The sequence below is a fragment of the Chrysemys picta genome, chromosome 2, assembly GCF_011386835.1.
Source record: "Chrysemys picta bellii isolate R12L10 chromosome 2, ASM1138683v2, whole genome shotgun sequence".
NCBI classification, from domain to species: domain Eukaryota; kingdom Metazoa; phylum Chordata; order Testudines; family Emydidae; genus Chrysemys; species Chrysemys picta.
In genome coordinates, this window is record NC_088792.1 from 158715153 (window position 1) to 158729241 (window position 14089).

Consider the following 14089-nt stretch of genomic DNA (forward strand, 5'->3'; position numbering starts at 1 on the left):
TCTGAGCTTTCCTGACGCTCTGGAGTTTGGGTCTCTGGTTCAGAGAGACCCACTCACGGGTTCGCATTGCACGTGTGGCGCCTCCTGCAAAATGAGCCGGCGATTGAGCATTTCATATTAGCAAACCTGAGATGCAGACGTGCCAGGGTTCAGACCCAGGACTCTGCTCCTTGCTGACTGTAAATGCCCGTGTTACCTTATAGGTCTCTCTTGTCTCTCTTAATTTCTCTGTAATATTTTCCTGCTATTTCCCTTACAACATGGGGCGAGGGGAAATGTTATTTGAATATAAAAACATGTTTAAAAAGTACTTATTAAATATGATCAATAAAGCCCTTCCTGTCTCCCAAAGACCCTGAATCAGCAAAGCACTCAAGTACTCGCTTAACTTTAAGCAACTGCTTAATTGTTTTGCTGACTCAAGCCTCAGATAGATAGGGCCTTTTTTAGTCTTCTCATTTACCATATAGTGGACACTCTTCATTGAGTCCACTAGAATTCCTCCAGATTAACATGAGTGTCAAAGGAGAATCAGACCCACGGAAGATTAAGAGATACAGAAGGCTGCAGAAAAGGATCCACACAAGAGCGATCATAGCTGGAAACATCTGGAGAGCAGAACACTACCACAGGAGCCCCGAAAGAGATGGCAGAGCTGGAGAACAGGCACGAGCATAGAATCCAAGAGATTAGGATTGCTCCCAAGAAGGATCCAGCACCACTGGAACCCAATGAGACAATGGCTTCTACAAAGCAAGACCCCAGAAAGTGACAGCATCGCTGGAAACAACCACCAGATGGCAGAGGATGAAAGCGGATCCAAAAAGGATCCAAAAGAGAGTGAGCACAGATGGGAATACCTGGATAGCAGGCGCACACCAGCAAGGACTCCAGGCGGTTTTGTTTGCAACACTTTCCATTTATTAGATGCAGACTTTCCAAGTGGGACCGGAGGTAGCGCCTGGCTCCTTCCCGCAATTGCTTTCGAGGCGGTCTCTAGATCAACTGATGTGTCATGAAAGAAGACAACACTCCAACTGGAGATCAGACTTTTAAAAAGAACGAACGTACATTTGGGGGAAAGGACTCCGATACATTAGGTGTCTCTCAGAAGAGCATCACTAAAACAAAACCCCAAACAGACGAGAGTTAAAGAGGCCGATGGCCATCTCCTTACAAGATAGAGTTTTTATTACATCGTTACGACAGATAGCCAGCAGCTTCTGTGTGTTTGCTGGGCTCTTCACTCCTGTGGGATTTGTACATTCAGAGAGCTGAGCTGATACCTGCTTTGTCAAGTTTATAAAGGAAAACATCTGCCATACAGTTGGACTTTCCTGCATTAAGCGATACCTCCCGGGGGGGGGGGGGGGGGGGTTAGGGGAGTTGGGGGATACAATCGATTCATCAACGGTAGTTGCAAAGTGGTTAAGAAGAACATTTGCTGCTGGCTTGGGCGGTCCCCTGCTTCAAAGAACAAAAAGAGGCCCAGGAATGGATATTTAAAGAGATAAGACACCCCCCTCCCCCAATCTGGTCGGTGCCAGCAGCTGACTGTGCCTTAGCCTCTGTGTGAGTGTGTCTTAGTGCTGAGGTTCACTGTGTGTTTCTCCATCCAGTCTGTCTGGTTCCCCCCCACCTCCCCGCGCATGTATTTGTTCTATACAGAAAAGAACTGTCCCTCCAGCGTGGGGTGGCGAGGGCCCTGGTGGCCGTGGGGCCTCATTTCCTTGTGTGCAGAGTGTCCTGGAATTTGGTGCTGGTGTACCGCAGGTGGAAGCCCTTCTTGTTGATGGTGTCATCCGAGTGGAACTTGATCATCACCGAATCGCCGGCGGAGGAGACCTCTTCCGGGGGCTGGGGAGGGAGGCAACGGAGTGGAGAGAGCCAGTCAGGGCACACTGTTTCTCCCTCACAAACCCAGAGGGTGAGAGACTGCAGGGGCCAGAGAGTCGACAGGCTCTCTGGGATGGCTGGGCTCATCTTCCCCGTCCTCATAAGTTGCTGCTGAGGGAGGTCAGCAGCAAACCATCAACAGCCCTGGAGCCAGGAGGGAGCAGGGCGAAGGCACCAGGGGGTGACAGCAAGGGCTAAATCCCAGGACAACTCCTGGGGTAGGGCAGTTTACACCCCACATTGCTTGAGGCGGCGTCCACTGGCACAGTTGAGCCTAGGCGGCCACTGGGCTAGCAGCATAAGGCTTATCTATGCACCCACCTGAACTGGGTTAGTTCAATGGGTGGACGCTGGGTGGACACTGATTTCGGTTTGGCTTACCTCTCTTTCCTAAAAAAAAGAACAGGAGTACTTGTGGCACCTTAGAGACTAACAAATTTATTAGAGCATAAGCTTTCGTGGACTACAGCCCACTTCTTCGGATCCGAAGAAGTGGGCTGTAGTCCACGAAAGCTTATGCTCTAATAAATTTGTTAGTCTCTAAGGTGCCACAAGTACTCCTGTTCTTCTTTTTGCGGATACAGACTAACACGGCTGCTACTCTGAAACCTCTCTTTCCTAATGGACCCAAGTTAAACTGAAATATCCCTCCCTAGTCTCAACCACTTCTCCCCCAGCTCTGAAAGCTCAATCGCTTCCCTGCCAGGGGTAGGTGTTTCCCCCTCTCCTCCAATGGGCTTGCCGTGCTTTGCATTATCGTTGGTTATTCCATTCTCTATAGGTTCTTACACTGTGCCCATCTCTGCAGTAGCTGAGTACTAGAGCTGGGCCAGTTTTTTTTTTCAGGGTCTAGTTTATTTGCCAAAAAAGGCATTTTTCAGTCCAGACTCCACCCCCTATCCGGGTTGGAAATCCAGATTGAATTCAGTGAATAGTTTAGTCTCAAAACAAATGAAAAAAAAAAAGTAGAAAAAGTCAAAAGGGTTCGTTTAGACATTTTCAAAACAAACCTTTTTGACTTTTGTTTAGAAATTTAGCTAGATTTGCTTAAACTTAAAAAAAAAAAAAAAAGGCTGGAGACCACCACAAACCATAATAAAATCCTTGGGAAAAAATTCATTTTGGGTCAAACAAAAACATTTGGTTTTTCCCCTGGATTTTTCCGTTCAGCCACCAAACCGAACAATCAGTTCTTGGCTCAGAGCGCCATGCGACGCATGGTTTCACTCCGGGATGTGGTGCAGCTCTCCCCTCCTTCTGGGGCCAAGCAGGGTAGGGGTGGGAAGGAAGTGAGCACAGCAGAGGAGCTTACCCCGGATCCGCAGTAGCGCCCCAGGCGTGGCGCTGTCCCGTCATAGCCGTCAAAGAGCTCCATGTAGTCGTACCCGCAGTCGGCCTCCTCCTCGATCTCGAAGGTCTGGAAGATGAGCTCCACCCCGTAGCCCTCCTCCGCTACAATCACCCACTCGCAGTCCGAGCCCCCAGGGTAGTTGTTATCTCCGAACTGAGCGTGTGAGTACAGGTCCTTAGTTTTCACTTCAGCTCGCATCTGGCCCCCGCAGACTGGAAGTAAGAACACACACACGCGCATAGCAAGGAGGTGAAGAAGGGTGGGCACCTATTGCCAGAGAGGGTCATCTCATTTCTTCTCTATTTCCTAATGTTTTCCCTCTGGCAGCCCCGGGGGGCCTCTCTCTACCCTGGAGCTCAAACACCCACCCCATCTGTGTGTTATGGAAGGAGGGAGAGTGGAGCTCAGTTTCTGGCCCCATCCAGCCTTTGGCCTCTCTGCTTAGTCTGCCAACCTTGGGTGTTTTTTGCACAGGATCCGCTGAGCAGCCGTGAGATAGATGGCCAGAAGGGCCATGCAGAAGTGAATGGCTCCCTGTCCCAGCACTGATCTCCTGAGCCATCCTGCCCCCCAAAATTGTGACTTCAAAAAGAAACACGGCAGCTGCTTTGCTTGCGCCTCTCAACGTTGCTTTACTATCAGCCGATGACCCCTAATCTCTCTGTTCTTCTCCTCCCCTTGCCTCTCTCCACACATTTAACACCTTATACAAAATACTGAACCACGCCAAGCCTCGGAGTCTTTAAAGCACCACAGTTCCTAGGGAGACACAAGGGTGAAGTGGGATAATATTCCAGCCTCTCTCTTCTGGGACCAGAGCTTCACACCTGGCCTGACATCACCACGACTCTCCGAAGGTTTTAGGGACCTGCCACTGAACCAAACACCAAGTAAACAAAAACCCAATTACCTGTTGAATAGGTGGCCTGGAAGCCCTTCTTCTGGACGGAGTTATCAGAGAAGAACTTGAGGAACATCTTGTTGCTGGTGGAGATGACGGGGTCCGGTTCCTTAGCCCCACAGAACCTGCCCAGGACTGGAGCCTTGGCATCTTTCCCATTGTAAACCTCCAGGTGGTCATAAGTGCATTCCTGATGACCCTCAATATCCAGCTCTGTGAAGGTCTGGGAGAGGGAAGGAGACGGAGGGAAACAATGACAGTAGGTGGCAAAGCACTGAAGTTCTATGGATCTCAAGTCACGACAGTGATGGGGGGCCATTCCAAGTCCCATACACAGCACATCTCTGGCTATGCTGTTAGGAGCCACATTAGTCTGGTCGCAGCCGGCAATTTCCCTGTGCAGAGGTCACCTTGTCTGCAATCTACTCCCATCCCATTTGACTGCTCTCAAAGCAACATTAACAAGAAATGTCCCCTGGGGATGTTACTGCATAATTGTCCCCTTCCTCCCATGTGTGTCATGGCTCCATTGTCCATTATAGAGGCTATACACCTCCCTGCACAGCATCTGGTACTGGACATAGCTGGAGAGAGGACAATGGACTAGACAGACCATTGGTCTGAAGCGGACTGGAAATTCCTAGATGTCTTATCTTTCACACAGGGACCGGTGGCTGCGGTCACTATAACACATGTGTGTTTTTCTGCTGGTAGTCCCTTGCTCTATACATTACCAGTTTGACGCGGTGCCCAGGTGTGGTAGTTACTGCCCAGGTGCACTCTTTCTTGCTCGGGTACTTATCGGGCCAGTTAGGGCTGGTGATGGTACCAGTGATGGACGTCACCTTGTGATCACAGCCGGCTGCAGGAAGAGGATCCCAAAGAAGGAGTCAGCCAGGGGCTATCCCCCAAAGGGTCATTTCTCCATCCTTCCTCCACCCCCCAAACTCACTCACCCAACACTCCCAAAGGGTCAGCTAAGCTGTTTATCCCCTCGCCAGCCCCTTGTTGCTGGGAAAAATGAAGAGATGGGGAAACCTGTGCACGGTCCAGAGGACACTGGCAGCAAACCCTTCAGAGACCTTGTGCACTGAGAAGCCCAGCAAGCCAACCGAACCTTCCCTGCCGTCCTGGGGACACACGTACCTTCTTTGCAATCGTGGTTGTTGTCGTGCAGCACAAAGCCGCTGCGGCACTGGCACTGGTAGCTGCCGAAGGTATTTAGGCAGTCGTGCTGGCACCCTCCATTATCCTTCGAACATTCATCTTTGTCTAAGGAGAAGAAAAGAAGCAGTCCTTGGTTTAGCAGGGCCTAGGTATTGTTCCCTGCTGGGTTACGGTGAATCGCCAGCATTGCAATGGACGGCCCTTCTCAATGGGGTGAAATCTAGGGCAGCTGAGCCGTTCAGAAAGGGCCAGACTCACCCCCAGTGCAGAAGGCTCACTCACAAGGTTCTGTGCATTGCAAAATCCCACTTAAATTCCATGACTGAATTGGTGTCCAGGGCCTCCCTCTGACCCTTCTGCACTGGGGTGAACATCAGCTTATGGGACCTCAATCCGTACCACCGCCTGTTCGAGTGGAAACATCTTCCATGGAGACAAATTGTGCCAACTAGTGCCTAAATGATACCTCACTCACTATTCCCAGACTCTGAGTGCTCTGCTACTGAAAGTCCCTGGACCTGGACTCGAAACGTTCAGCTATCAGTGGAAGGAAACTATCAGACAAGCAAGTTCTTATTTCCAGCAGCAACCAGATCTATGGGCCTGACCCTGACTCTCACTTCCACCAAAGCGAATGCAGTGATTGAAGCACAAAACTAGTGCAAGCGAGAGGAGAACCAAGCTCCGTGTCTACAAATCTTGCCCTGTGCTAACTCCATATGGAAATCAATTCAATATATATGGGACACAACCATTACCTGCTTACTGTACAGACGGGTAGGTAGAAAAACAGACACAAGGACAACCAAAGATGCAAGAAAGACCAGGACATGGTGTCCTTCTTTACTTATCAATAGGAAATGTCACAGACACAATAAAAATTGGAAATAAAGGTCAACTGGTCAATGACAAACCAGAGGAGTCTAAAAACAATGGTGAATAAAAAAAAATAAAAAGCCAACAACCAGTTCTGTCAAGCAAGGAATTTGGGGCCTGGGCGACTCTCTGAGCGAGGCTGTGAACTAGGACAGAACGGAAGGACATTGGTTCCCTGTTCCCTGGATCCTTTGGAGGGGCAGTGGTGTTCCTGAGGAACTGAACGGAGGATTGGCCGGGTTCCTTTAGGGCCTCGTATTCTTTTCTGCAGGCGGAACTTCAAGCCGGGTGGGCGAGCTTTCGGGGGCTGCGGCTGCTGCTTCGTTTCTGAAATGACAGAGAGGGAGAGAGAGAGAAAATGAAAATGAATCGGTGCTGTTGTGCCCGGAAGGAGAGTTGGACACCAAGGTAAGGGAGCCAAGTAAAGGGCTGGGGGGCAGTGGGACATGCAGAGAGCGGGGGCCATACTCAGTAGCAAGTGTTACAGAGCCGAACAAAAGGGGAAGCACAGACACAGCTACTGCTGCCAAACTACAGGAGAGGCACAGCACAAGGGAAAGGCGTCAAGATCTACCGGAGCCCACGGAGTCACACCCCGCCCTTTCCCTCTGGCTCTTGAAAGCAAACTTTAGCTCCAGCATTAAGTGATGAATGGGCCAGTCGGGAGGAACTTTCTGGTGCAGCACCCCCTAAAGGCGCTTGGGGGAGTGTTCCTTTCAGGGCAGAAGCATCTCCTCCTTTCCCATGTTATCCTACATTCGCTGGCCTAACACAGCTTTAGCTCTGCATAGAGGAGAATGCAAGGAGGCAGAGGTGGGCTGGCAGACTCCAGAGAGGTTTGAGACAAGGGAGTATTGGGAGCAAATTGGCCCTTTCAAGCTATCAGTCAAATAAAGTCTTCACTAGCTGTCGCCTGCTAAAAGCCAATACAAATTCCACATTGTTCCTGTGGGGGACATGAGCATCGTGGGGGATAGCCCTCCAGATAGATAACTGAGAAGGCACAGGAACTGCCCACGGTTTGCAGAGTGTTAATTTGGAGGAGGTTTTGGAAGACCATATTTGAGGTTTCGTTGTTTGCACTTTGGGCACCTGGAACAGGATGGTGTGTGGAGATCCTCCCGCCTGCCCACTTACCTCTGCTCCGCTGAACCCTGGCTGCAATTATTACGGGAAGGACCTGCCCCTGCACATAGCAGAACTCCCTGAAAGGCGACGTTGTCTCCAGGCTTTGGAGCATGTGTAGGAAGGCTGGTTACTTAGGGCTCCCCATGGGCTTCCAGCCGGGAAGGTTAGATGATCTTTATGGGCAATTTCTTTGGCTGTAGGACAGGTCAAGAGGCAGCACGGTGACGCAGATAGTGTACTGGACTGGCAGCCAGGAGACCTGGGTTCTATTTACCAGCTCTGCCACTGACCTGTTTGTGTGACCTTGGGCAAGATACTTCCCCTCTCTCGGCCTCTTGTTTCCCCTCCCACCCTTTGTCAGCCTTGTCTAGGTGGTGAGCTCTTTGTGCAAGGACTGTTGCTCACTATGTATATGCACAGCACGGCCCTGATCTCGGCTGTGGTCTTGAGGCACCACTGGAATACAAATAATAACAGGACAGTTAAGACTGGGCATTTGGAGATTTCCACTTATGGCAGATTCTGACTCTGGGGGCAGACAACCAAGTATTAAAAATAGCAGTAAGTCGGCCCCAGCCCCTGGTCTTGCAGTGAGCTCTCGCGTGCACTGCATGTTCAGACTGTAAGCCCCCAGGGGCTGTGGTTCCTTTAGCTCTGTACAGTGCCAAGCACACAGTCAAGGGTTTAAACATCAAGAGTGATTGGTCTGCGAGAAGCACCCATTTCTAGTCAACAAGGAATGCAGGAACACTTTGAAAGAGCCTCCTGAATGCAGCCTATAAGCGGTGTCTCACCTGGAGCCTTGCGCACGGGAGACAACTGGCTTCCGGGGGGCTGTTCTTTTCCCCACAAGACAGCACGAATGCAGGAAAGGTTTGCTGGAGCAAAAGGCTGGTCTTATGGTTAAGGCATCGCACTGGGACTCAGGCTCTGTTCCCAGACTCCCCATGCAGCCTTGGGCCAGTTGCTTCACTTCTCTGCCTCAGTTCCTCATCTGTAGAACTGGGGCTTAACAGTCCTTCCTTTGTCTGTTTAAATGGTCAACTCCGCCGGGCAGGGCCAGTCCCTTACTCTGTGCACATGCAGCGCCTAGCACAATAGGAGCCTGATCTCAGTTAGAGCCTTTAGGTGTGCTACTATGATACAAAGAATAGCAAAATTTGTGTGACCGTGCTGTCTTGTGGGGAAAAGAACACCCCCCAGGAAGCCAGGTGTCTCCCGTGTGCAAGGGTCCAGGTGAAACACCGCTTACAGGCTGCATTCAGGAGGCTCTTTTATTTAAACATGCACGCAGGGCTCTGTTTAGCATGATGCATGGTCCAGTTACTCTTACGAGCCTGGCTGCTGTTAAGAACAGGGGTGACGTGCCTTTACAACCCCCATGTGCAACGGTATGTACCCCCTTGTTCTGACCGCCCACTGCTGCACATGGCCAGACCTGTTTCCTGGGGGCTTATAACCAGAAAGCTCAAAGTTCATGATGCGGCAGAGGAGGGGGCTTTGAAAGGCCTAACTGTACAGGCAGCAAACAGAGCAGGGGGGAGAAGCATGTCAATCAAGACTAGGGGGCTGCAAAGGGAACTGTGCGTAATAAACCCCCTTCAGGAGGGAAACCTGGGATGGGGAGTTAAAAGAAAGAATTTGCATAGGAAAAGAGCCCACTGGAAAGCTGTCTTTAGTAACTGTTTATTCTATCAGTTCATTCATTGAAAATAAATAATCAGCAATAACGATATCGTCTGACATTTATCCCAAAGCACCTTACAAACTCTGGGCCCAATTCTGCTTTCCATCTGCATCCCACCGCAATCGAGCGATGCAGCATTGGGCCGTATACACCCGTTTGTAGCGACACACACCCCGATTCACGAAAGCACACCATTGGCCAAAGCACGTGCTTAAGTCCCACTGACTTCCAGCGTTAAGCATGTGCTTAGGTGCTTTCCTGGAGCAGGGCCACATGTAGCGGTGATGAAATGCAGCCACCACTGGGATGGAGGGCAACAACTAGGCAGATAACACTGCACAATAGTAATGAAAGGCCAGAAAGATACCTAAGCCCAAGAGGTACTGAATCACACAAACATACAGCTGTGAAGCAATGCTCCAGTGTGGAAGGGACATTAGAAGGGGAGCTTACCTGAGCACTGACACTGGCAGCTCCAGTGGAAATGGTTCCTTAAGCGTGGTTAGATAAGCACCAAGACTCTGCAGCACCTGCTAAGGAATAGGACATTCCAGCCAATGTCTTCTGTTCGGGTGGTCAACAGCTGCTGTTCCACCACGGCTCTCTCTCTTGCTGATCTCGTTTACTTGTCTAACTTACGCACCCACATTAACCCATGCCATTAGTTCTGGTCCCAGACAGCGTTTTCTCAGGTAGAATCCAGAGTGATCTGCCTCCTGCCAGCTGCCTCTGCTTATCCCCAGCTCCCAAAGTAGCGCAGGAGGTGAGGAACATGACTCAGTCACAAAGATGGGAGGGTTCCTTCCTGTGCAACCGGACAGTGGTGGCCAGGCTTTGCTTCCCGCCTGAATCTGGAGCATGAGTGGCCCAAGAACTCCAGAGAGGACCAAGGGTATAAGAATACATTTAGAGAGGAGACCAGCCAGCCAAACAAACATCTGGGAGCTGCTCATAGTTGGCCCTGCCTGGTGTTGGACTGTAACAATAGAATATTCTGGTTGTAAATAGGGGTGATACACCAAATAGGGAATCCAGTTCTCTTTGTGTCCTCCAGCTTCATCTTGCTGTGACCTGAGTGAAGAGAGAGAAGGGATATTTTTATGGCCTCATTAGCAGCAGGCACCTCTGGTAATCCACAGCCTGAGGACGTTCCAGCGAGTAGAACCCATGGGACAAACTGGGGGCTCCCTGAGAAGTCACCTACGGTTCCCTAGTTGCCACAAAATGCAAACAAGGGTGTGTAGTGGCCATTGCAGTTATAAAGCCACGGATCTGAATTGTTCTGTGGGTGGATAGGCGCGATTTGGGAAGTCTTTGGAGAATGCTGTGTTTCTACAATGGCAGATGGGGCAGGGGAGCAAACACAAGGCACATCAAAAGGCTGAGAAAGACCTAAACCGGCGCCTGGGATCCTGCAGCCCCTTCCCACCCAAGTAGTGCCACTAAACGAACGGGTGAAATCCTGACCCTATTGAAGTCAATGATGAAATTCCCATTGACTTCAGCAGGGCCCTGATTTCACTCACCTAGGTGACTAAAGGATCCAGGAGCAGGCCATTAAGCTAGGAAGTGGAGGAGAATAAGACACTTACCCGGATGCCTCGGCAATCCTGCTGGATGATCAGCTGCTGAAGTTTATCTGAGGTTGTTCTGTGTTGGATGGTGGCGATTCCTGTCGGCTGGGCCAGGCCAGATTACCTTACTTGCCTTGTTTTCATTTAAAAAAATAAAACAAAAATACCATACCCGCAGCCCGTCCATTGGCTCTTCATTCATTCCAGCCGCTGCAGAAGGCTTTGATTAACAAGCAACGTGATGGTGCTATAGGAGCTGCAGAAGCCCTGTTGGATGGGTTCCTTGGAACGTCTCCTGTGGCAGCATGGGATGGGGCAGGGTGCTCATCAGGAGCTGTAGGAAATTCTCTGAGCTTTGAGGGCAAAACTGCTCAGGCAGATGGCTTGAAGGGGCCAGGACCTTGAGGAATCCATTGGGGATTCAAGGAGTTTGTCATCATTGCTCTACTTTCTTTGGCCCCAATTCAGGAATGCTCTTAGGCATATGCTTAAATCCATCCCTATTCAAGAAGTATGTGCTTCCCTTTAAACACGTCCTTCAGTCGCTTGGACTTCACTGGGACTTCAGCATGCGCTTAAAGATAACCATGTCCTAAACATGTATGAAATGTATCAAAGACGATTTGCAGCTGCAACGTAATGAAGGGACCTCAGGACAAATCCTGCCCAGACTTAAAACCCGTCCTAAACAAAAATGAATTGGGGTCCTTGAGCCAGCCCCTCAGCTGGTCTTCCATGGAGCTACGCTGATTTACATCAGCTGGAGAGCTCACCCAGGAGTTTGGTTTTTTTAAAGACGCGGATAAAGGATTTCCAAAAGCTAACACTGCTTCCAAGGCATTGGTGTAGGAAAGAAGAGAAAGACACACACCACACAGGAAATAAGCAGGTAATGGTTTTCACTGGAACTGTCCCAACATTCCCTGTCTGCTTTAAAGGAAGGAGACCCAACCCAAGGAGCGTAGGCAGCTGAATGGCTACATGTATCAAAGATGATTCACCACCATGGCATAATTAAGGGATCTCAGGACAAATCCTGCCTAGACTTAGACCCTGTGCAATGCCTTAGACTTAAACCCAGTGCAATTCCATTGCTGCATAAGGTACAAGCCAGGGATCCAAATGACCCTGCATAGCCAAGACAGTAGGACGGGTCAATATCTCACCGCTGTTACTAGTCGGGGAGAGTTTTTAGTCCATTCTAGATCAGCACACATCCCAGCAAGAGAAGGAAGAGAGGGGACACCCTCAAGCAGAGAAGGAGCGCAGATGCTTTGCCACGTTCCCAGCACGGCCGTAGGAGGGACAACTGGCAAAGGCATTGAGCAGACAGTGCCATCGTCAAAGCAGAGCCAGGGATTGGGATGCACCGCGGGGACAGGCAAAGCGGAGGAGGCGATGCGAGGAGACACTCGTAGCCCAGGCGAGAAGTGGCCCACTCGGATAGCTCAAATTCCTTGAAGCTGTTATGATACAATAATGCTAGAGAATGCAGTGCCCTGGGAAGGGAAGGCCAGCACCAAGGGCAGTCAGGGGCTAGGGCAGCTCATTGCTTTCCCAGGAGTCGTCCTGTTAAATGTAGCACAACTAATCAGATGGCAGGGCCATCTGATTAGTTGTGCCCCATCTCTTTGGGGCAGGGCCTCTCTTTGTTCTGTGTTCATACAGCGCCTAACACAAGAGGTCCATGACTAAGGCTCCTAGGTGCTACTGCAATACACATCATTAATAATTCCATATACAAATGACAACACTTAGATATCTGGGGTCTGATTTGCAGAGGTGCCCTGTGGGAACTCAGCATCTTTTAAAGTCAGGCAGGCAATGACAACTGGTTCTGGAGCCGTACGCTGGTTCTGTCATTTGCTCTGGCAGTTTTGCACCTGTAATTGACTGCAGGGGCTAAAGGTTTAGAGGCTGACTTCAAGGTCTAGCCTTGCAAATGAAATAAGAAGCATGTGGGCGTGTCTATTCCGAGACCTAGCGCGTGGCAAGTTGGAATTTCAAGCAGCAAGGTGCCAAAGTGCACTAGGGAAATTTTAGTGCTTGGTAGCAGGGTCCACCCAGCCCCTTAGTGTGCGGCAGGCTGTAGATTCACACCCCAGCTGGCCACGCACTCAGTCTTTGTGTAGACAATGCCACTAAAAGCTTTCCTAGCTGGGAGTGGACAATGCCCAGGCTTCCTGCATTGGAGGAATACTCATGTGGGAAGTTTGTTTGAAACCAATGAAGGCCCATAGGCATGAGCTGGCATACGGCTGTGTTAGCCGGCACATATCCCTTACTGGCTGGGATTTTGGTCCAAATCTTCAGCTGGTGTAAATCAGTGTAGCACCGATGCTGGTTCACACCAGCTGAGGATCTGGCCATTGCTCCTAGTTGGAATGAGCTGCAGAACCTCGAACATGTTTCCCCACTCTTTCCTGGCTCTCCGGTGCAGCTGCAGGTGGAGCAGGGGAAGCATCTGCATAGAACTTCCTGGAGGCAGCAGAGTGTCCTCCAGTGAAAGGGGCTGGGGACTGCACCCTCTAGGCATAGGTAAGCGGCTGGAGCTGGTTAGCGATAGGGTGGGGGTGGAGGGACAGAGGACACCCAGGCCGCAGGCTGGTGGGTCTACCTGAGAAGAAATGGGCTTTGAAGCCCTTCTTGGAGACGGTGTTGTCGGATTTGAACTCGATCCTCATGTTGTTGTACTGGGAAGTGATGACGTCGGGCTTCTCGGCACCGCAGAACTTGCCGTGCAGCTTGGAGTCGGCCGACAGCCCGCTGCGCACCTCCACAAAGTCGTATTTGCACACCTGCTGGGGTGAGGGTGGAGGGAACAGACAGAGGAGCCGGGCTGAGATGGGGTAAGGAGAGGCAGCCAGCAGGAGCTGACCAGCGGCTCATCTGGACAAGGGCTTAGAGCACTGAGCTCAGGGCTTGTCTACAGTGGGCTTACCCGCCATTGTAAATGTGCTGCAGCAGTGCAGAAAGTGACTAGCAACGGGGGGAGGCAGGTCACGATTTACAGCCATGCACACCTGCATACGGAAGCTTTGCACCATTGTATCGGCACTAGCTAGACAGTGGCGGGGAGCTGACGCTAGACAAATTCAGACTGGAAATAAGGGGCACGTTTTCAACATAGAGAGTAACTAACCATTGAAACAATCTACCAATCTACCAAGGGTCGTGGTGGATTCTCCATCAATTGCAATTTTAAAATCCAGATTGGATGTTTCCCTAAAAGATCTGCTCTGGTTCAAACAGGAATTAATTTCAGGGAAGTTCTCTGATGATCACTGTGATCCCTTCTGGCCTTAGAGTCTATGAATCTAGTGCAACAACCAACCCAATGTAGAAAAGTCCCTCACTTCCTCTGAGAGCTACTACATTGGCTTTGACTCATGCACTTACCAGGACGTAGAATCACCGTGAGAAATGAACATCTGACCTCCCTCTGCAGCCATGCCTCCCCCTACCCCCAGACCATGCATGCCGGGGCTTACAATTTTGCAGGGATCTGC

At 50.5% G+C, this 14089-nt stretch overlaps 1 protein-coding gene across 7 annotated transcripts in view; it reads right to left on the reverse strand.

The window, feature by feature from the left end:
- Nucleotides 1-898: 898 nt before the first annotated feature.
- Nucleotides 899-14089, reverse strand: part of BMP1 (bone morphogenetic protein 1) — an 83231-nt gene continuing 70040 nt past the window's right edge. For 2 of the 7 annotated variants that reach the window (XM_005285113.5, XM_065584568.1), the window contains exons 15-20: nucleotides 13198-13378; nucleotides 5295-5420; nucleotides 4883-5010; nucleotides 4158-4371; nucleotides 3209-3459; nucleotides 899-1857 (exon numbers count right to left, since the gene is read on the reverse strand). In XM_005285113.5, the coding sequence (XP_005285170.2) occupies nucleotides 1723-1857; nucleotides 3209-3459; nucleotides 4158-4371; nucleotides 4883-5010; nucleotides 5295-5420; nucleotides 13198-13378 (1035 nt within the window). In that variant the 3' untranslated portion in view covers nucleotides 899-1722. Of the gene's footprint in view, nucleotides 1858-3208; nucleotides 3460-4157; nucleotides 4372-4882; nucleotides 5011-5294; nucleotides 5421-6127; nucleotides 6519-13197; nucleotides 13382-14089 lie in introns of those variants that run through there. The other 5 variants (XM_005285112.5, XM_065584567.1, XM_008168656.4 and 2 more) reach the window with 3 other exon arrangements.